This window comes from Gallus gallus, chromosome 3 (genome assembly GCF_016699485.2).
Source record: "Gallus gallus isolate bGalGal1 chromosome 3, bGalGal1.mat.broiler.GRCg7b, whole genome shotgun sequence".
Taxonomy (NCBI): Eukaryota; Metazoa; Chordata; class Aves; order Galliformes; family Phasianidae; genus Gallus; species Gallus gallus.
In genome coordinates, this window is record NC_052534.1 from 8,050,148 (window position 1) to 8,070,436 (window position 20,289).

Genomic DNA, 20,289 nt, shown 5'->3' on the forward strand with positions numbered 1-20,289 from the left:
AGCTTTTGGGCTTCTTTAGATTCATTTTCACTTCCCCAGAATGAAGAACATTGCCCCTTCCCATAACATTCATAGGATCATAGAATATCATGAGTTAGCTCATCGAGTCCAGCTCTGGGCTCCACATAACATCACCCACAGCTCTGATGGCGTGTTGCTTGGTGAGCCCTGCCAACCTATGCCCAGTGTCACTGCTACATTTCCTGGTACGATAAGGAAAAGGATAGCCTGGAATTGTCCGGTATGCAAATGAATCTTGTTTTCCTGTAAGAATGGCTGCATCTGAAACCACAGTGAGCCATGGGAAACTATCAACTTTGATAAGTACGTAGAGATTTAATTGTGTCTGGTAGGAGAAGTGCATTTGTGTGTGTGTACACATGGTATCTGTATGCAAAGCCTGTGTCGTATTGTTTGGTTTTGGCCTTGAACTTGAATTCAACCTGGTTGTGTTTGCTAAGGGTAGGGCAAAAGCTGCCCTATAAAGGAGCACTGAGATAACAGCAGCCCATCTGTCGCTCTCTTGGATTTGGCTGAAGGGTTCCACCGGAGGCACTGCAGGTAAAACATCACTTTGCTATTTTACTTAGTGTGAGATAAAGCAGGCAAAATGCAAGGAGTAGTGCTGGAAAAGCACCACAGTAACACTGAGAGGGATTCGTCTTGGGGAGACAGAATAAATCAGAGTCCCTGTCCTTAATGTTGCATGGAGGGATAGAAAAAAAAAAAAAAAGAATTTGCCATCCTACAAAATGCCTAACAGTAAAACAGCAAGTTGTCATAAGGAATCGGATCAGGTGGGAGCGGAGATCCTCGGAGGAGGAGGACTTTACGGTTACTGTATGCTGCTGCTAAATGAGGCAGAAAAAGGGTAACTGGAAGTGCCCTTATGCTATGCAGGAAAATAAATAGCCAGAAAGAAGCACTTCATAGACTAGTTGGAGCAGAAGGTTGTATCAGATACTACAGGGAGAGCAATCTATAGGAGGGTTGCCAAAGCACCTAGCTTTGGGCTTGAATTTTCTGGGGGGAGGTGAGGTGGTGCTCATGGCTTTTGTGTGCTGTATGCTGTCTATCTGACAGAGGGTTTGGGACACCCATGTTCAGGTCCCTGCTCTTCCTGTACAGTTGGCTGTCACTGAGGGTGGTCTGCCGAGAACCAGCATGATGTCATTTGGTTTTTCTATGAGTGCAAGCAGAGCTAATGAACCCGCACTTTCCTTCGTGATAAGGCCATTTTGGAGCTGATGCCTTGCAGTTTTTACGAATACACGAGTGACAGGGTCTTACAGGAAAAGAGAGCTTGCATTGCTGTAGCATGTATTGAATGCTGTGCGTGAGATTAAATTACCCATTGGCGTTTTGGAGTGCTTGAGAGGGAACAGGAGAAGAAGGGCTGATGGCCTATTGGCTTTTCTGAGATTCTTCGTAGTTCTTGATGCAAATAAAGCAGTCTTAAAGTACAGAAACCCATCCGAGCCAACGTGTACCAGAAACGTTCTGAAAAAAGTGGATGGAGAGGAGAAGGTGGGTAGCTCAGTGATGGAGCTAATTGCTTACTTCCACTTCCTGCTCAGTGAAAACTATCAGAAGCCACTGAAGGAAATAATGTGTGTACTCTGACATAAATCTTTGTGCAAAGTGTAATTAGCTGTCAGTCGCATTTGCCACCACTGAGTACCTGATTATAACAGTGGCTTGACATCTTCTGTGAATGAATGCAGGAAAGTGAAGAGACGTACCCTTTGCTGGTGGTTTTTAAGTTGTTTAGTGCAGAAAACAGTGGGTGCTTGGGGTTCCCGGGTTAGTTTCCTCCCTGTGTGTGTCTGATGACATGGAACAGTCCAAGGGCCCAGCATTGCGTTATGGCTTTGTCCCTTTGTAGCCTTTCTGTCTCGGAGTTCAGTAACTGCAAGGTTCTCCCCACTGTAAGCTGCCATGATCTCTGCTGTTGCTGTTGCACCTGTGGGAGCCAAGTGAGAAGGACGTACGGCCAGGGCTGCTCTGAAAGGGGAGGCTGATGGGGAGCACCGACCCCATCAGAGACAGAGCTTGTGTCTCTGTGCACACGTACGCCCAGATACAACGCTAACAAAGCGATTCTTGGAAGGCCAGAAGTAGTTAAATGTATTATTTTCTTCAATCTGGTTGCCAAATTATTCCGGATATGTTAAGCAACGTAATTAAACGCACACAGACATACGCTAAAAGCTCGTGTTCTTTGTCAGAAGAGAGGGAGCGCGTGTCAGCTCCAGCCTTCAAGCTCTGTTAGTTTTAATTTGAGTTTTGGAATTAGTAATCAGTTTTGCTGGAACACTGTTGCAAGAAATAGATCTTCACATGCATGGGGCTTGGGCACAGTTTCAAATGAGTATTTGTTAAGAAGGAGCCATTCCCTTGTCATGTTATGGTACATTACATGAGATTTATTTCCATTGTATTAAAAACTGCAAGCCCAAGGGGAATGTTCTCTCATCCTGTTGGCCAAGGGTGATTTCTGAATTCCATATGACTACTTTTTTTTTTTTCTTTTTCTTGTTGGGGCTTTTAATTAAGATAATGGAACACAAAACCTCCTTGTTTTTCTGTGCTGTAGTTACAATACCAGATGGCCAAGGGACGTGAAGCACCAAGACGGGTGGTGGCACTAAGTGTGGGGCAAGGTGCCTGGGTCATGCCTACACTGGAGCTGTTCTGGGCTCAAGAAATCCAAGGCTTAGCTCTTGTTGGAGCCGTCTGCTCCCGTTGTACAGCACTGGCAACACACCAGATCCAGAAGTCTATTTGCTTGATAGGAAAGAGCCCTTTTACCTACTAAAAGAAATACGGCATCCAGTGACTTGAAACTGAAACTAAGCAGCAGGCTAGATATCAGCACAGCAAAGTTAATTAAAGGAGGAGGATGCCTCGCCCAGGGCATGTGGGGGATTTTCCAGTGCTAACTGTTAAGTCTGGCTGGTGTAGAATTTCACCATATATGTGGAATGTCCAATCCTCCTAAGTGAATTGTACCTTGCCTTGTGAACTGTATAAATTAAAGCATTTTAAAAAGAGGGGCTCAAACATGCTTCAGGGCACCACTTCAGATTGGATAGCTAATGGCTGTCTGTGTCTCTTCTCCTTCACAGGACAGGGGAGCAATGCTCAACCTCAGCTCGGCTCTGAGGTTGCAGCAAGGCCTGCAAACAGCAGGGACAACGGGAGGCCTCCAGAACCTGAGGAATTTTAATAATCAGGACTTTGAGCACCTGCGATCCCTGTGTCTGAGCCAAGGCCTGTTGTTTGAGGATGACATCTTCCCTGCTGATACCAGCTCCATCGGTCCCAACCTGCTCCCAAAGGATAAGCTGCAGCAAATAGAGTGGAAGAGGCCAAGGGTGAGTTTCATGAGCCCAGGTGTCTTGTATTATTGCTGCTGGATGTGGGTGCTGATGCCTTCGTCCTGGGGGAAAGAGGTCTGTGCTAAGCAGGAGAACAGAGCCCAAGGGGAGCACTGGGAACGCAACACTGAAAGAAAGCATCCTTGCTGTGGGACATGTGGAAGGAAGTTGACCTACTGACAGCATCTTCTGCATGTCTAGCTTGTGGGCTGCCCTTTGCAGACCAGGGCAGCAAGGAGAGGGATGCTGTAAACACCTGAGAAAGCAGGGGGGCTTGCAAGCAACCCATGGAAGGTGCCATACATTCTATGCATGCCCTGATTGCTTGGGTGGGAGCTGAACAACTCCTTTGTTGAAGCACTCTGTCTTCTCCAGGTCCTGGGGCTCACCAGCTGCCCCTTCAAGGCTGCTCCTGGTCTTGCCTCTCTTCCAAAAACCTTCCTCAGTTTAAACTGCACTTACCTAAGTAGTGGTGTGAAATCACTTGAGATTATCTTTCCTTGTCTACACACTTAACACACGTAGATTCTGACATTCGAGTATGACGAGCTCACATGGCTTTGCCCATAGTCACAGCTCTGTATGGGTTACAGAGCCAGAAGATCTCAGTCTCTCCCTCGGTAAGAGTGGCATCCAGCTCTGAGGATTAGCATTTGTAATACTAATATTGTCATTGTGTACGTTTCTGTCTGTGAACCTCACTAGAGCTAGTGCTCCCATTTGATCTGCTTCTGGATGACTCTCAAATTCTACTGAAGATCTCTCATTTCTGTAACTTAAGCCACTGATTCGGCAGTACCTCTTTGAAAGTTCCCTGTTCAGATTTAATGGGCTATTCCCCTGGTGCTTAAATAATAATAATAATAATTCTGGAAATGTATCTGTAATAAAAATGACATTTTGGGCCTATTAGTTTCTTAGCTTCCATCTTCAGAGTCATACAGGGTTTTGTTACTTAAGTAGCAGATAGCTCTGATATAGCAGTTGAGCAGCAACACTATTTTACCTTGTACACTGTTGAGAAAAATAGGCCAATTATGTTCAGAGCTTGAAGTCTTCATATCTGGGGGTAATGTGCAAAGCAGGAAGAAAACAGACTGATTTTCATACAGCAGGAGTCAGTGGTAACGGTCAGTACCAACTTGTTTCGACCTGAAAAGTGAGCTGATTTGGGATGGGAGTTCCTGGAGGGGTAGGTAGGTCGGGGGGGGGCACCCAGACAACATTTGAAATGTCCCTTTTTCTAACTGTGCAGTAGTTGTGGTTTTCCATTTGATGGGAATTGCCCCAGTCCATGTTTTCAACACCAAGCCTTCATGGTAGAGATTTTTGCATGTGGTGCTTAAAGCATTAATTGTCTCTCAGTGAGGACTTGGGAGACACCATGCCACTGCATTTGGTATCTAAAAAGTATTGGGAAAAACAATAAAGCTTCAGACAATGCTTGTCTTATGGGGCTTGCTACTTATTTAAATCATACAAGTTTCATTATTTGATTACAGTCATTTTGCAGAAGTGCCCTCTCACATTTGACCTCTCCTCCTCTGCCCTTTGCAGATATTTCAGGGACAGAATGCTTATCCTAATTCTACACTGCTTTGGGTGATGCTTTGTTTATCGGCACTTTATTTAATTCCCAGAGATTTCCTGGAAATAGCATCAACATTAAGGACATCTGAACACAGGATAAACAGAACCAAGCCCTTAAAAGAAAGTGTTTTGGAATTAGGATCTTTGCACACAGCTAAGCTGAGCTGCAGTTCCTGCTGCATCAGTCTTGGCCTATCTGTAGCCAGAGGGGAGAAGCAGACACCTTCTATTCAGACAATAGGGCAGGTGGTAGCTTGGAGTCAACCTAAAAACTTAGCTTTAATGGCATGGGGGAGGAATGCAGGAGCACCTATCAAATAGAAAGGAATAAAAATAGAGAAATGTACACAGTCATGTAAGCTGCCTTAAGCAAACTATGGAAATGTGTGGCTCCCTTACATCCTGTTCAGCGTTTCTTCTTTCAAAGTCTTGAGGTTCATCCAGTATTTACCTACTTTGTTCGCAGTTGCCATTGTGCTTTAGTGCTGAACCACACAAAGGAGTTGCAGGTGCAATCTGAATGGGTTTCTGCCTCCGGTGATGGCTGTTCTCCAGCAGGGCTTTCCTCTCCCACTGGTGGGCTCCCATCTGTGCAGATTTGAGCACCTCTATCCCTGTTGTGACAGAGAGCTGGGGCAGTTTTCTGAAGGCACTCGGGTATTTGTACTGAAAAGCTGTGAATGGGAATTGAGTTATCCTGCTGCAGAGCAGGAAATTGAGTTCTGGCGGTGCGGGCAAAACCCTTAAGATCAGCCTGTTTTTTCTCATTAACTGTTGATAAAGCCTCCAGCCAAGAAAGTCCTTTGGCCCCCAATGGAGAGAGGATGTATGGATGTACACAGGAGCAGCATCAGGAGGAGCAACTGAGCTTGCTTTTCACCACTCTGTCTGACAGCATTGCAATGGGCAGACCTTTGGTCTGAGCCAGCACTGCCCATTCCACGTTCTGCCTTCCCTTGTTAGTGTGACTGGTTCATTTCTGTGCTGGCTATTTTGTGGAGGTTTCCTGTGGATTTGGGTGTGTGACATCATTGTATGCCTGGCTCGTCCTCAGCACAGAGCTAGGGAATTCCCTCAGCATGGGGAACAGCGGTAGCAGCTTTGCCTCTTAATCCAGAGCAACGCTGTGACAGGCACAGCAGTGATGCTGAATTAAGATTTGTCTGGCTGAGAGGAGAGTTTAGCTTCCAAACAACATCCATCCCTTTATTATTCTTCGCTTCCACAATACTAATAAGCCAAATATATATATATATATATATCTTCTTCAGAGTTAAAGTTACTGCAACAGCTCAAGCTGGGTGTTTCTGAGGAAGGACTGCAAGCAAAGAAATCCCTAGGCAATTTTGCCCTTACACTCTACATTCCCAAGCCCTCAGCTGGCAGTCCAGTAGTAGCAATAGCTGGAAGTCTTTCTCCTCTGGATTGGGTCCATTTGTTGCCTCTAGGTGAGCTGTTTTCTCCTGTCTGCAGGGCTGTATGACTACTGATGGCTGTGCTCCATCAATATAGTCTTTCTTAATTTCTTATTTTCCAGTTGGAGCTGGCTCTGTAGCCTTCCTTATTGTAGATGGGTAAAAGTTCATCAGCCTTTGGTCTTAGGCTTCAGCTAATTTAGCTACTTGTGCTAAGCAGGTTCTATACAACTTTCTATTATACAGGTAGCTTACCAAGCACTTATATGGAAGAATCCAGGGGAAAATGCTACAAAGCCTCGGAATAGTTTCTCATGAAACACAGCAAACTTTCTAGAAATGTAAATCTAGTTTCTGTATTTATCATGCAATTTGAGTGCTGGTGCACTGTAAAGTCTGCATATCAGTGTGCAAAGTAACGAGGCACATAGCTATGCTTTGCAATAACAGACAGTAGTTCCTGATGCTTTATGACCACCGTATTTCCTTGGAAGAATGAGGAGTTAATTGGAGACTTCCTTTCCTCCCTTTCCTCCCTTTCCTTCTGCTGGAAAAGGGCTCGATTTCTAAAGTGCTGCTCCCATCACAAATATAGAGTAGCCTAGAATAGAAGTACAGTTCAGTTGGAAGGGACATACAGATGTCATTAGGTCCAGCTGCCTGACCACCTCAGGGCTAATCAGAAGTTAAAGCATGTTAATGAGGACATTATCCAAATGCCTCTTGATCACTGACAGCCATGGGGACTTCACCAGCTCACTAGGAATCCAATTCCATGGAAGATGTATGGTTTGGCAGCTGGGCACAGAGCCCTCTGAAAGGCATTTGTAGCATTAGACAAACCCAAATGAAAAGCCAATAAGGGACTCAGAAAGGGGCAGGAACTTGTGGCTGGCAGAGGCTGGGTGCCCTCACTTCTCTTGGCATTCTCTTTCTTTCAGGAGCTTCTGAGAAACCCCTGCTTGATAATGGATGGAGTTAGCAGATTTGATATTATTCAAGGAGAAATAGGTAAGGTTATTCCTGTTTTGGAAGAGATTGGCAGGGAGCAATAACCTGTGCTTGCTTTATGATATTCTGAGTTCTTGGTGGAAAGGCATGAGTCGTGGTAGCCTCAGTAAACAGTGTAGTTCACTGCAGACTGCTGCAAGTCTACATGCTATTTATTGGAGATATTTAACAGGATTCCCAAATGCTAATCCCTACTACTTTAGTACACATGGCACCCACCCTCTATGCATAAGGAGAAGGTCTAAATAAGAACAGATAGAAACTTTGAATACAAGGGTAAAATACAGTTATTGGGTAAGCAGGTACAGCTCCAATATGTACTTCATCCTAACATCTCCACCTGGTCACTCTTGCTGTTTTGTGTTGTTCTTCTTTTCCTGTGGCACTTCTGTCCATCTTCTACAATACTCAGACAGATATGTGTCTGCATCTCACATCAGTTCCATCTTTCTCTCCCATCATCTTTGTCTTTGAGAGCAGATCCCATACTATAAGCGTTGTCTTCTTGTTTCTCACCTCACTGGGATGTTTGAAAGTTTCCCATACCACTTTCTAGGCTGCAGATCTCAACATGACCACGAAAAGAGAAGTATGAAAGTAGCCAAGGATGGCTAAGTGGCATCAGGGCTTCCGTGGGGCATTGCTGGTGAATGCCAGGTTTGCATTTCAAAGTTTTTGAAGGACAGAAGGAAGGCAGAAGAAAGCTGGCTTCTTTTAATAAGTTGCTTCTTAGATGTCTGAGTCTGTAATTCTAAGGAGTTAATTACAGTCCACAACAGTGAACAACTTACTGAATGTACTGGATCCTTCCCTTCCTCGAGGTGACTGCTGGATGCTGGCTGCCCTGGGCTCCCTGACAATGCAGAAGCAATTTTTGGAAAAGGTTTTACCAAAGGACCAAGGATTCCAGAGTGATTATGCTGGGATTTTCCATTTTCGGGTAAGTAATCTGCCTTATTGGTACTGCTCAGGCTTGGCTGGTTGGATTATTTAGGGATCCGAACATCTCAGCATCCTGGAGTGCTTTGGTTCTGAGAACCAATTGAGAACTCCGTGGTAAACCCCAAATTTTCTAACGGGTCCTCCTTCTCCAGGTGGTGCAAATTGCAAATTGAAATTGCAAATCCTGGGAGGCCGGGCAGAGGAACGGAGTCAGAGAGGAGCAAAGTTCTGTAGGAAATTTCACTTCCGACCAACTCTTGATATCCTCTGAATCTCCCAGGCAAGAGACAGGAAGATGTGAGTGACTGTCAGGCCCTGCTTGCTGGCATCCAAGTCAATATCTTATGGGATTAGAAGCATTTGCCATACCATTAAGCTCTGAAAGCTACATGGGAGGCAGAGAGAATCAGTTCATTACTTGGCCACTCGTCATGTTCCTTTTTTCAGAGGTCTGTTTTGTTACATACATGGAGCTCTGGCAGTGGCACTTCTTTTACCCCTTGGAGCTCTCATGGAGCGGCACCACAGGCATTATCTCATAGGCAGGATACATTTCTGTTCCTTCACTCCTCTGAATACCAGATATTTCTGCCCTGGCCCTCTTCCAACACGCAGAGGTGCACTATGTGAGGCAACCCAGCTGAAGGGATGCTAGACCACTTAAAACACATTAAAAAGATGCAAGCTAAATTTTCTCTCACGAGAGCTCTGAAAGGATTAGTTAGGAACAATCCTTAAATCTTAAGCAATATAAATACCTTACGGTATTTGAAAATGTTTTTCCTGACATCTCATCTGCAAATCAATGCAACTGTTTCTGGCTTTCCTCAAGTAATAAACCCCTGAGAAAGCTACTCAGAATGGAAATGACTTCTCGGCAGTGTCTTTCAATTACTCCATCAAAGATATTTTACTGCCATCCACAGGCTAAGCCACCAGTCCTCAGTTCAGTGAAGAATCTCAAGACAAATCATATAAGCTCCAATTTTTATATTAGCATAATATTTTCCTTTCTGGATCTGGAGCACGTTGCCTCTCAGCAGTACGAGGGGTTGCTCCAGGCTTCCTCCACAGTGCTGGCTGCTCATCAGCAAGAATTAAGGGTGTTAAACGCTTCATCAGCAGTAGTTAAGATGAATAGCATTTTTGTCTAGAGAATACTTGCAATGACGTTATTTCACCAGGAGTATTTAAAGAGCTATGTAAACTGTGCAGCTGGGACGTCAGGCTCCACGTAACCTCCAAAAACTTAAAGGACCCACCTGGATTAAGTTAGTCTTGTGTTTTTATGGGAATCCCTTTTTCTGCTGCAGGAACTGATCCCTCTGAGGCAGGCTGTGCCGTGTGTGAGCAAGGAATAGCTCAGCCTGGGAAAAGAAACAGAAATGTTTCTCAGGGACTACAAGGGCTTATGGCAGAGTGCATCAACTTAAAGCAGGAATCTGACCTGATCTGGTCTTCTCCTTTTCTAACAGAACAGCTCACTTTGAGGTTTTTCATTGGCCAAAGCTGGTGAAATAAAATCATGGTAGACTAAATCTATTGCTGGCATACTTCCACTGGAGTCCTTAACATTACTGCAAATAAGAACCTAGCCTCTTATGACTGTGAATCACGCTAAGGTACATTAATCTGCTAATGACTCTGGAAATGGCTCCTTTAGGCCATCCCCACGGACCTCCTTTCCAGCCTCCTCCATTAAAAGGTTCCATCAGCTGGAAACATCTGCTCTGTCCACTACCTGCATCCTCCTCATCTATCAAGGAGATGGATAACACCTCAAGACGGTCTTTAGTCACTACAGTGTCCCTCTCCACGACAGCACATATCCGAGTCTTGATTGAAATATGGAGAAAGGAAAATCTAGGGACTTGATCATGACAGAGGCTCTCTGGCCAGAGCTGTGTTGCAGGGGAGAATCCAAGTGTGAGGCTCACCAAACTGTCTGCTCGATTGTTTATCAGCTGAAGCCCTTGCTGTCACCCCAATAATATTAGCATAGTTCCCATATTGAATCTTTCCTCCCTCCTGACTGCAGGACTGTTTGTTTCCAAATGATATCCTCTGCCATGGGAAATACAGTCACGTGGTAGCTTGGTCAGCAAGTTAGGCCATTAGCCTGAAGTAGTTTGGGATAGAATTTGCACATATCCATGCTTTAGATTAATTCCTGTGCTGCTTCAAGAGACAGTTGCTTGGCATGAATATGAGCTCTTAAGAAAGGCTCATTCTTTTCTTTCTCTTTTTCTTTTTTCTTTCCTTCAGTTCTGGCAGTTTGGAGACTGGGTGGATGTAGTGATAGATGACCGGCTGCCTTTCCTAAATGGGAATTACCTGTCTGTACACGCTCGAACATCAAATGAATTCTGGCCATCCTTGCTGGAAAAAGCATATGCCAAGTAAGTCGGTTCTCCTACCCAGTGCTGAGTGCTTCATAGGGGTGGCTTCACCCTCTGCTTTAAAGAGATCACACAGGGAGGAATTCAGGCATGTGCTGTGCTGTGCTTATGTAAGAAACCGGCTGTGTGCAAGCACAGGGTCAATATAACCTGGAGATGTGGGTCTCATGCTGAGGACCTAACTGTACTCTGTCCAACTCTGGGATGTTAGTGTCTGAGAAGTAAAATGAAGAAGGTAATGACTGGCTAAACCAAGGGGATGGGCTTCCCCTCATTATTTTAAGCGAACCTCTTCACTTCAGCGTTCCTTTCTGTATTTTTCTGTTTAAAACTGCAGACCCTGTGCAGGGATTACCTCTGTAGTCACCAAGAGACCATGCAGATGTTGGGTGGAGACAGTGAGATCAGAATGTTATCCCTTAGCATTTGTAACGCTGCCTGTTATTAAAGACTGTGACGAGAAATTCCCATGCTAGAGTGAAGCCTGAAGGGCTGGGTCTTGGCAGACATGCCCTAGAACAAACTGTCGTGAAGTGCAAAATGGTAATGAGAGCTAATTATTTCAGCAAATCCGATTGAGAATCAGCAAACACTACAGCGGCATCTGAGAAACTCGAGAAGAGGATTCTTTTTTTGCCCTGAGATATTTCAGAGAAGTTGGCTCAGGAGCTGGTACCAGTTTGCTGCATAAGGTTCTATTTACAAAGCAAACCTCTACTAAATTAAATTGGCAGGAGATGCTCTTTATGAGATTCCCACTTGAGAAGCTTCTCCCCAGTGCCCATGACTAATTCCTTTCGTCCATGGAGGACAAGGACAATTCTTCAAAATACAGTTAGCCACAGACTTCATTTGATTATATACATTAAATACAGCGTGCATAGTGAGGTTTAACAGCATGATCTACCTTTTCTAAATACAACGCGTTCCAGCTTATTTGCTCCCTCTATAAAAAGCGCGTGATAAAGACAGAAGAACTGTGCTGGCAACATTAAATTATCGCCCTGTTGCGCTCCAGCAGAGTAATTTGGGAACGGTGCTGCAAACTTTCTTCTGTTTTGCATTGGGAGTACAGAGAAATAACCTCTATTTTCCAATTGCAAAAGGAATTCTGGTTGTTTTTGTGAAGAGCCATGACAAAGCGTTACGTAGGAATTAACAGCTCGCCCTCATTTAGCTGAAACACCCATTTAAACTAGTCGTGTTTGGCTCCCTTCTGGTTCAGAAGAAAGAAACTGAATGCTTCAGGATGAGATTCAACTCATCTCCCTGAAGTGTGCCTATTGGCAGAAGATGCACCGTACCTATTTCCCACTATCCATAACGACTCCAGACAGGTGCTCCAGGTCTGGGTGAACACAGTGGATGAAGTCCTCATTCATCCCAGAGGACGTGTGTTTGGGCATCTATTTCAGTCATGGTGCCTTTTATTACCTGACCTCACAACCTGGCCCTGAGGTCTCTGGCTCTCCCATTTTCACTGTCTCAGTGCCTGTGTCCATTTCAGAAGCCATCACTGTATGCTGTTTAATAAAAACATGGTGCAAGGACTACTGAAATTGTTTCTGTTTTCAGGCTGCAGGGCTCCTACCAGAACTTGCACGGGGGCTACATTTCTGATGCTTTAGTAGACTTCACAGGTGGAGTCCAAATGCAGTTCTCACTAAAGGACCCCCCTCCTGATCTGGAGGACGTGCTGAAAGCAGCTAGCAAATCTCGGTGTCTGATGGGATGCAGCACCTCGGGCTGGGTGAGTCACAAGGCCAGAAGCACATCTTGGTTTGCTACGTTTGCATCAAGTTTACTCATCCGAGTGAAAAAAAGGACACCCATAATCACTCTGTGCCATGATCACAGCTCGTAGATGCCTGGTGAGATCTTGGCAGCAGAAAGTAAATAAGGTTATGCAATGCGGAATGTAGAGGCTTTCGGGTAGATGTAGATGGTTTGAAGGTGGATATGGAAAACAGTTGTGGGTGGAGGGGAGATGCACAGCCCTCTCTGAGGGGCTTTCTTCCTATTTTGACCTTGATAGAATCAATTACTCAGCTGTCTCTGAGCTGTGTGTGTCTCCTGGCTAATTCCACTGTGACTGAGCGCTATCTTCTTGAAGCAGGGCTGATTTTGGTCTTATAGCTTTGCAATTGATTGTAGCAAAGCCAAAATGCGACTGTCTTCTGTAAAGGGACACTGTTATCATATCATGATTTGCAGGCTACTGATATTAACGCTGGGAAGCTGGAAAAGATCTTGTGATGTATTAAGTACTTTATTAAAAGACCTGACAAGGGCTTATACAGCATGTCAAGGAAAACTGCAAGGAGCGTTCCATTGCTTCTGTATTGCCTGGTTTGTCAGGGCAGAAAGTTTGGCTTTTGCAAACCGGTGAAGGACAAACCCCTCAGGTCAGGTGTGTGGGCTGTAGTGAGATGTTGGGGCTCTCATCCTCCCAGCAGCCCAATCCACATCATGCTGTAGTTGCACCAGCTCTGTACCATTAAAACTTTTCAACTGTGGGAAGACCTGTACTTTCGTCGTATTTACTGAGCTGCTCATAGCTGCAGTCACGCTTCTCTGGAGCTGCTACATCTGAGATACTGCTGAAATTAAAACAGTCCCTCTTCCTCCCATGCCAGTTCTGGGGGGGTCAATGGCCACTCCATTGCAGTATGGCAGAGAGTTATAAGCTGTGTTTTCACTCTTTTGCAGATGAGGAACACAGTATTAAGGAATGGGATTGTGCAAGGTCATGCGTACACTGTCACAGGAGCCGTGAAGGTAAGACTGTGGAGTTGTTCCTGCCTAGTAGACTCATACTGGTTGTCCACCACAGGGATGTGGAAGGCAGCCCTACTGCTGTTCCATTCAGAGTAATTGTAAGTAGCTCTCCACCATTAGGAGAGATTTCTGAAAGTATTCAAATTTTGGGAGATACAATGGTTCTAGCACAAGGAGAAGAGGATATCAGAATCCTGTAACTTTTCCTGATGAGAAAGTTCTGATTGGCCCTCCCCAGGTTGGGTCTGGAAGGATCCCAAATCCTGATGGAGAAAGTAGCGGTCCCTTTTAGCTCCCTGTTGCCCATGATATGTGGTGGCCTTCTCTCCCAGAGTCTCTGTCTTTGCTGGGACAGCCTTAGATGTGCAGAACTCGACATTGGACTTTCCCAGAGCTGTTGAAGCTGTGGTGTGGCAGGAAGGCTGCCACATCTGTGTCAACTTTCTGCTATTTGCTGTCCTTGGGAAAGCAAGGACATCTCCATTATCGCTCCTTTACAAGCAGCAAAAAGCAGTGTCTTTTTAGCTGCAGTTAAACCAGGCTTCCATAATATAGAAGATGCATTTTATTTCCCATATTATCACTGAATATCATGCTTGTGAAAAGCTGTGATTGACAATTGTTTTGGTCTTCCCAGATACGATTCAAGAACCAGTGGGAACATATCATCAGAGTCTGGAATCCATGGGGCCATGGGGAGTGGAGGGGGCCCTGGAGTGATGGGTATGGACTCAAAACTTCCATCTCCTAAGGCAAATCACTCTTGTATAGGCTTATGTAAAAAAGCACCTCTACCTCACACCCATTATAATGAGACAGACCCTTCTGAATCAATTCACTGTAAGCCCTGATTCCAGTTGCAAAGAAATCCAGCTGAGAGAAAACTCATGAAGCATTGCTTTCGTATGTACTCATCACTAAGCCTAGCTCAGGTGTACCTTTTTGTTTGTGTGAGCATTTTTCCCAGCGGGTAAGCTACATAGATCGAGTTATTGACTATGTTTATCTTGCATTCAACAGAAAGTACAATCACTGCTTAATTATAAACATGCTGCTTAGAAACAACACATCCGACTGGCTAATGTGCCCTCTGCACATTGATGTGATATCAGCACTTAGAAGCACTGGGGGCAGGGGGCAGAGGCAGGATTTCCCATTCCAGGCTGGGTACCCCTAAGCACAGCAAAGGTGCCCTATTTGCTGGTCTTGGTTATGAGAATATTAACACAATTCTATTCCCACGTACAGTTTCCTTACCCCTCTTGGTCCCTCTCAACTTGATGGGCTGGGTAGAGGAATAGACTGGCTGGAAAGATGGAAACTTGTACATCTCACAGCAATTTGTTCCTGTTTGCAGCTCTCCAGAATGGGACTATGTTGAGCCTGAAATTAAGGAAGAGCTCTACAGAAAGAAAAATGATGGAGAATTCTGGTATTTCCCAACTGATCCTTTTGTCTATCAGACTTTCTCTTCGTGTTGGTTATAAAAGAAGGGTCATCTGGGCATTTGTTTTCTCTGCTCTTAGTGATGGTTCGAAGCACTCCTATGTTAGTTGTGGGCAGACAGCAAATTGTTGCAATGGTGTCAGAGAAAACAAGGCTTGGAGAAGTGAAACTGGCCAATACTATGCAACAAGCTGACGGGAAGAAAAAGAAGTAGTAGTAGTGAAAATCCAGCTTGGTGAGACCTAGTGGTTTTGTCACTCTCTCCAAGTGACCAGCTTGAACTTCAGACTGCTCAGAGGAATAAGTAGCTGAGGTCTTAGGGCTTGTGCACCTGACTGCTCTGCAGGTGCTTGTGGCTTTTCACAGCCTCTGGTTACTCTCAGATCCAGTTAGCCACGGGTCAGCCATTCTCTATAAAAGCCCTTATTCTTCAGAAAGTGCACGCTTGCCCTGTGAGGCTCTGAGGAATACGGGGGAATGAACAGCAAGCTAGTCTGGGATGGACACTGCAGGCTTGAGCAAAGCATGGAAGGCAGGACAGGACACCAAAGTGGGGTAGTACAAGGCATTACAACAGGGATGTGCTGGGGATAGCAGGACTCCATCAAGGCACTACTGAATGTGCCCTTTAATTTCACTGGGGCTCTACGTGCATTTAGGGCAGCCCAAATGCATTAAGAGCTAACTTCTACTGCTAAGCATCCGCCAGCGTGTCTGCACCCTTCTACCACTGCTCCGTAACCCTGTTTTGAAGACACCGAGGGGTTAAACAGGAATACCCCACTGGTGTCTCAGACTGAAAGGTGCAGCTTTCTCCTTTGCAGGATGTCCTATGAAAACTTTCGGGAGCAGTTTTCCTGGCTGTGTGTATGTAACTGCACCCCAACCTTTCTGGACTTCGGAGATCAGCGCCACACAGGATGGTCTGTGGAAAGACACATCAACCTGTGGAACCCGCTGCTCGCTACTGGCAGGAGCAACTGGTCCTCTGGTAATGAATACGGTCACCCAGTCCTCTCCTCCTTCTACACCAGTGCTTACATTGAAACATTCACCACGAGCACCAGTTAGCAGAAATATTGATTGGTATTTGTTAACGCCCGCTCTTTCTCATTACAGCACCTATCAGCTAGAGAAACAGATAGGAAGAAAGCAGTGGCACCGGCTGCTGAGCTGGGGAGAATTAAAAAAAAGGGGGGGCCTGTGATTTAGAGATCCTAGGCTGCCTAAATCAATATGTGCTTGTCTATGCTCTTTCAGCCTGTTGAAGTAGGTGCTACAGGGGACCTCATCAGAAAGTCTGGTCTGGCAAATATGTGACTGGTCCCCCAGAGAAAGAGGTACTCTGGAATTAAATGGATATAAAATGAAAGAATTGTGCTACAAAGCTCAGTGTTCAAAGGTAGAAAAAGTCCTTTGAACAGATAAGACCATGCGTTTTACTGGAGTGCCCGCAACACAGCATAACCATCTGATCAAAAGAGGTGATTCTCCCCTTATACTTAGTGCTGGTGCGGCCTCGCTTTGAGTACTGTATGCAGTACTGGGTTCCACAACACAGAATGGATGTTAAGGTCCTTAAAAATGCTCAGAGGAAGGCAGCAAAGCTGGTAACAGGGCTGGAAGGCACGTCCTGGAAGGAGAGGCTGAGGACTGGTCTGGAGAAGCTTTCAAGGCCACTCAAATACATGGCTTCAAGTCTAGGCTGACTTAAGTAGATGCTGGACACCTCAGACCTCTTCCTCCAGTTTCACTTCTTGTCAGGGATGCATCTTGTTAATTAAACCTTTGGCCTTTTTGTTCTGGTCCTCAGCGCCGTCTTCTGCATCACAAACAGTAATAGGTAGGAAGAGGAGGATATCTTTGGATCACTTTGGGTTTTTCATTTATGTGCTTATGATCTCCAAGACGCAGTGCTTTTCAGCTCAGTCACCAGGTCAGCCAGAGGACTGAAAATCACTGCCTTCCTGCTTGGGGAAAGTGTGCCATGGAGGTGAAACAGAGGTGGGTGGGTGAGAAATCTGCCTGACATTTATGACTTTGCCAGAGATTTCTAAAATGACTAATGGGCAATTAATTTAACTCCAGATTCCTCAACTCCTACTAATAAGGTAGGGGCCGCAGTGCTTTGTTGCATCAAAAGCATTTTGGAGAAGTAATTACTTCTTCTTCTGAGTCTTTATAAGCAAGATCTAACACAAGAGGCTACTACTGAGGTCTTTGAGTGGCTATTGCTAATCTAATAACACTTCCTCGGCAGGTGCAGTTTCAAAGAACCCTCAGTATTTCTTCAAAGTGACAAAACATGACCCCAAATCCTACAATGTGGTCATTTCACTCATACAAAAAAATGCAGAGGGTGTGCATGATGCACAGAAATTGAAGATTGGCTTTTTCATCACCACGGTAAGCACAGTTAAATATTACGTAGAAGGTGTTGTTTGCTCTATGGCTTATTATACCTGTACGTGTTAAGCGAAGGATTTTGTTGTCTTTTGGATTGTCTTTTGGAGAGCAATCTATTTGGAGAGGATTTCTGGATGTCTTCTATGTTAAGATGGACCCAACACAAGAAAGGCACGGAGCTGTTGGAGCAGGTCCAGAGGAGGGCCACGTAGATGATCAGAGGGCTGGAAAAACTCCCCTATGAGGACAGGCTGAGAGAGCTGGGGCTTTTCAGCCTGGAGAGGAGAAGGCTCTGGTGTGGTATGTTATAGAGGCCTTCCAGTACCTGAAGGGGGCCTGCAGGAAAGCACGGGAGGCTCTTCTTCAGTGGCTTTGAACTCACTGTCTGTACACAGGGAAATCCTGTGTGGTGCATCTGTCAGCCCTCAGGGTGCCACGAGACCAGCCATGCTGCTCAACTAGAGCTACTTCTCTTGGTAAATGGGAAACCCAGTCCTTCCAGCACCCTCTTCAGCTGTTTGCCAGTGGTCACCAGACATGGAGATCCCTGCATGCGCTAGTATGATGCACGCCCATCTTGACGAGTCACTCATTTTGATAAAAAGGACCTTTGGTGGGTTGTCATGGCATAGTTCTAGAGACCATTGGAAAGAGTTTTTTGTTTAGTCAGGAGGTAGTCCAGGCAAAAGGTTTGCTCTGTTCTCATTTTGTATTTAAAACTTGCTTTGCTTTTCATCTTTCTTCCCCTCCAGTTGATGCTAAGGTGTTTTCATTTTGTTTTGCTCCCAAGGTCGCATGAAATTCAATGAGTGTGTCACTTCTGGCTGATGTGACCTCTGTGAGTTGTCAGCCCATGGCTTGCCTCGGCCTGAAGTTGACTTTGGCTCCAAGATGCTCCCATGCAGGAGCTGAAGGGCAAAGTCATAGCAGCTGATTACCAGAGCAATAGGATTTCGGTGGAACACCTTGGTAATGAAGGAAAGATGACCACAGTGCTGCTGCTCCCTCAGTTTATTTCACAGCATCTACCCTCAGTGCCTGAGAGCAGTCAGAAGTGGCATCTTAGTGTAAAAAGTTTGAGGGGGCTCTTTTCAAGAGGAGAGTGCAATTGCTAAGATTCATGTGGTTCATTCTTCCTCCCTCAACTGCTTTTGCTGCTGTTATTCATCGTCAGCATTATTCGTTGTTCGGTATCATTTGAGGCGCATCACATTGTCATTGTGAAGTAAAGGGTATCATCCATTGGCAGGATGAGAGGGGAATGCAGCACAGGCAAAGATGCAAACCAGCATGGACGTAACTGGTAGCTCTATGAAGCCTTAATTAGGTATTGATGTGGAGAACTAATACATAGCTGTGAGGGAAGTTTAATGTTGTGTGATAGAGCTGAGCAACATATAGAGTCTGATTCTTATCTCACACCAGTTTTGACTTCTTTGAGATATTAATCTGCTTCTGCTTTTTACCAGAAGGAATGTAGGATGAGACACAAAAGTAAAAAAGGATTGTGCCATTTATTTCTTTGCAGCACTGCCCGTTTCTATCTGCTCAATATCTGACCCATAATATTTGGCAGTCTGCATACCTCCCAGCCCTCTCTAACAGTAGTCATCTTTTTTTTTTTCCCTCCCAGAATAGCAGTTTTATGCTATTTTTCTCCCAAAGGCATGGCTCATAAATAACTCTGCCACGCTGTACAACCGTTCTAAATGGAATTTATACATGCTGAAGTATTTGGGGGAATGTGTTTAGTAAGGGTTTTTTATTATGCTATCTTTACATGTCATCGTAATAATAGCCGTTGCATTATATTAGTTTCATCTCAGCAAATATACTGGAATAACAGAAGAAAGATGAGAACGTTCTGTTTCCTTGTGACACTTGCTGGAAGGTTTGAGTTGTGATCCTTGAAGCATTTGCCATCAAAGTGAGATGCTTAGTGAGCTCCCTGGGTTATGCTAGATCTCAGGATGGTTTCAGTCAGAGCATCCTTAATGTTAATTGAGGTTCTCTTCAAAGCCACTTAAATACATTTCTTATTTTATTTTTTCCCCCCACTTCTTCCAACTTTTTGTATTATTGATGTGTGCTTGGACGAAGTCTGTTCAAGCTTTCCATGCCTCTGGGAAGGTTAAGGCACATTAGATGCAGCGTAGACTTAGAGAGCAGTCGGAACATAAGGCTGCTCTGGGTACACTTACTGATTTACTTTGATTCCTGGCACGGAAGATGAGATAACCAGCTATGTTTTTCCTTCAGGAGAACTCCAAAGTTCTGAAACAAGATTTCTCCCTTGCACGAGACGTGAGCAGCTGCTTTAATTTGAGCCCAGGAACTTATGCTGTCACTCCTGCTACGACAGAGGACCGAGAATTTGAATTTGTCTTACGAATTTTTGTAAAGAATCAAGACGACAATGAGTAAGATAGTGACAAGTACTCCGTACAGGCCCCACATTTGCTGTATGCCAGGATTTAACAATTTAATGTCGAGATAACTGATGTAGCAATTTGCTACATATGTGCTCTATAAATGTGCTGGGACGACACAGCTAAGTGCTGAGTACCATGTTAAGGGGGATCATTTGTGTATTGCCAGATGCATAGGTGGCCATTGCAGAACAGGGCAGTAGCTCAACAGTAGCTATCAAGGATCCCAGCTTTGGTATAAAGAGCAGCACGAATGAGCAATAATTGTGAAATATGCCCTGCCAGCTTGCAAAGAAATCTCTCTTTAGTAGAAGGACTGCAAGCTTCTTTTTCCTAGCAGCCATGATGCAGTTTTGTATGTTGTGCCAGCTGGACCCTACGTGGGTCAGGTCCCATTCTGCTCATTGGCAAAGAAGCAAGAAGCAGTGGAAGACTTTGATCCCTTCAACTAGTCATCAAATACAGAGGCCAGTAGGGCTCCCCTCCATATGAG

The 20,289-nt window shown here is 45.0% G+C and overlaps 1 protein-coding gene across 3 annotated transcripts in view; it reads left to right on the forward strand.

Moving 5' to 3' along the window:
- The first annotated feature begins 510 nt into the window (after positions 1-510).
- Positions 511-20,289, forward strand: part of CAPN13 (calpain 13) — a 35,201-nt gene continuing 15,422 nt past the window's right edge. For 2 of the 3 annotated variants that reach the window (XM_004940180.5, XM_040697452.2), the window contains exons 1-12: positions 511-561; positions 3,129-3,377; positions 7,327-7,396; positions 8,218-8,336; positions 10,604-10,737; positions 12,313-12,487; positions 13,447-13,515; positions 14,153-14,238; positions 14,873-14,947; positions 15,786-15,952; positions 17,222-17,367; positions 19,627-19,787. In XM_004940180.5, the coding sequence (XP_004940237.3) occupies positions 3,141-3,377; positions 7,327-7,396; positions 8,218-8,336; positions 10,604-10,737; positions 12,313-12,487; positions 13,447-13,515; positions 14,153-14,238; positions 14,873-14,947; positions 15,786-15,952; positions 17,222-17,367; positions 19,627-19,787 (1,439 nt within the window). In that variant the 5' untranslated portion in view covers positions 511-561; positions 3,129-3,140. Of the gene's footprint in view, positions 562-3,128; positions 3,378-7,326; positions 7,397-8,165; positions 8,337-10,603; positions 10,738-12,312; positions 12,488-13,446; positions 13,516-14,152; positions 14,239-14,872; positions 14,948-15,785; positions 15,953-17,221; positions 17,368-19,626; positions 19,788-20,289 lie in introns of all 3 variants that reach the window. The other variant, XM_025149358.3, reaches the window with a different exon arrangement.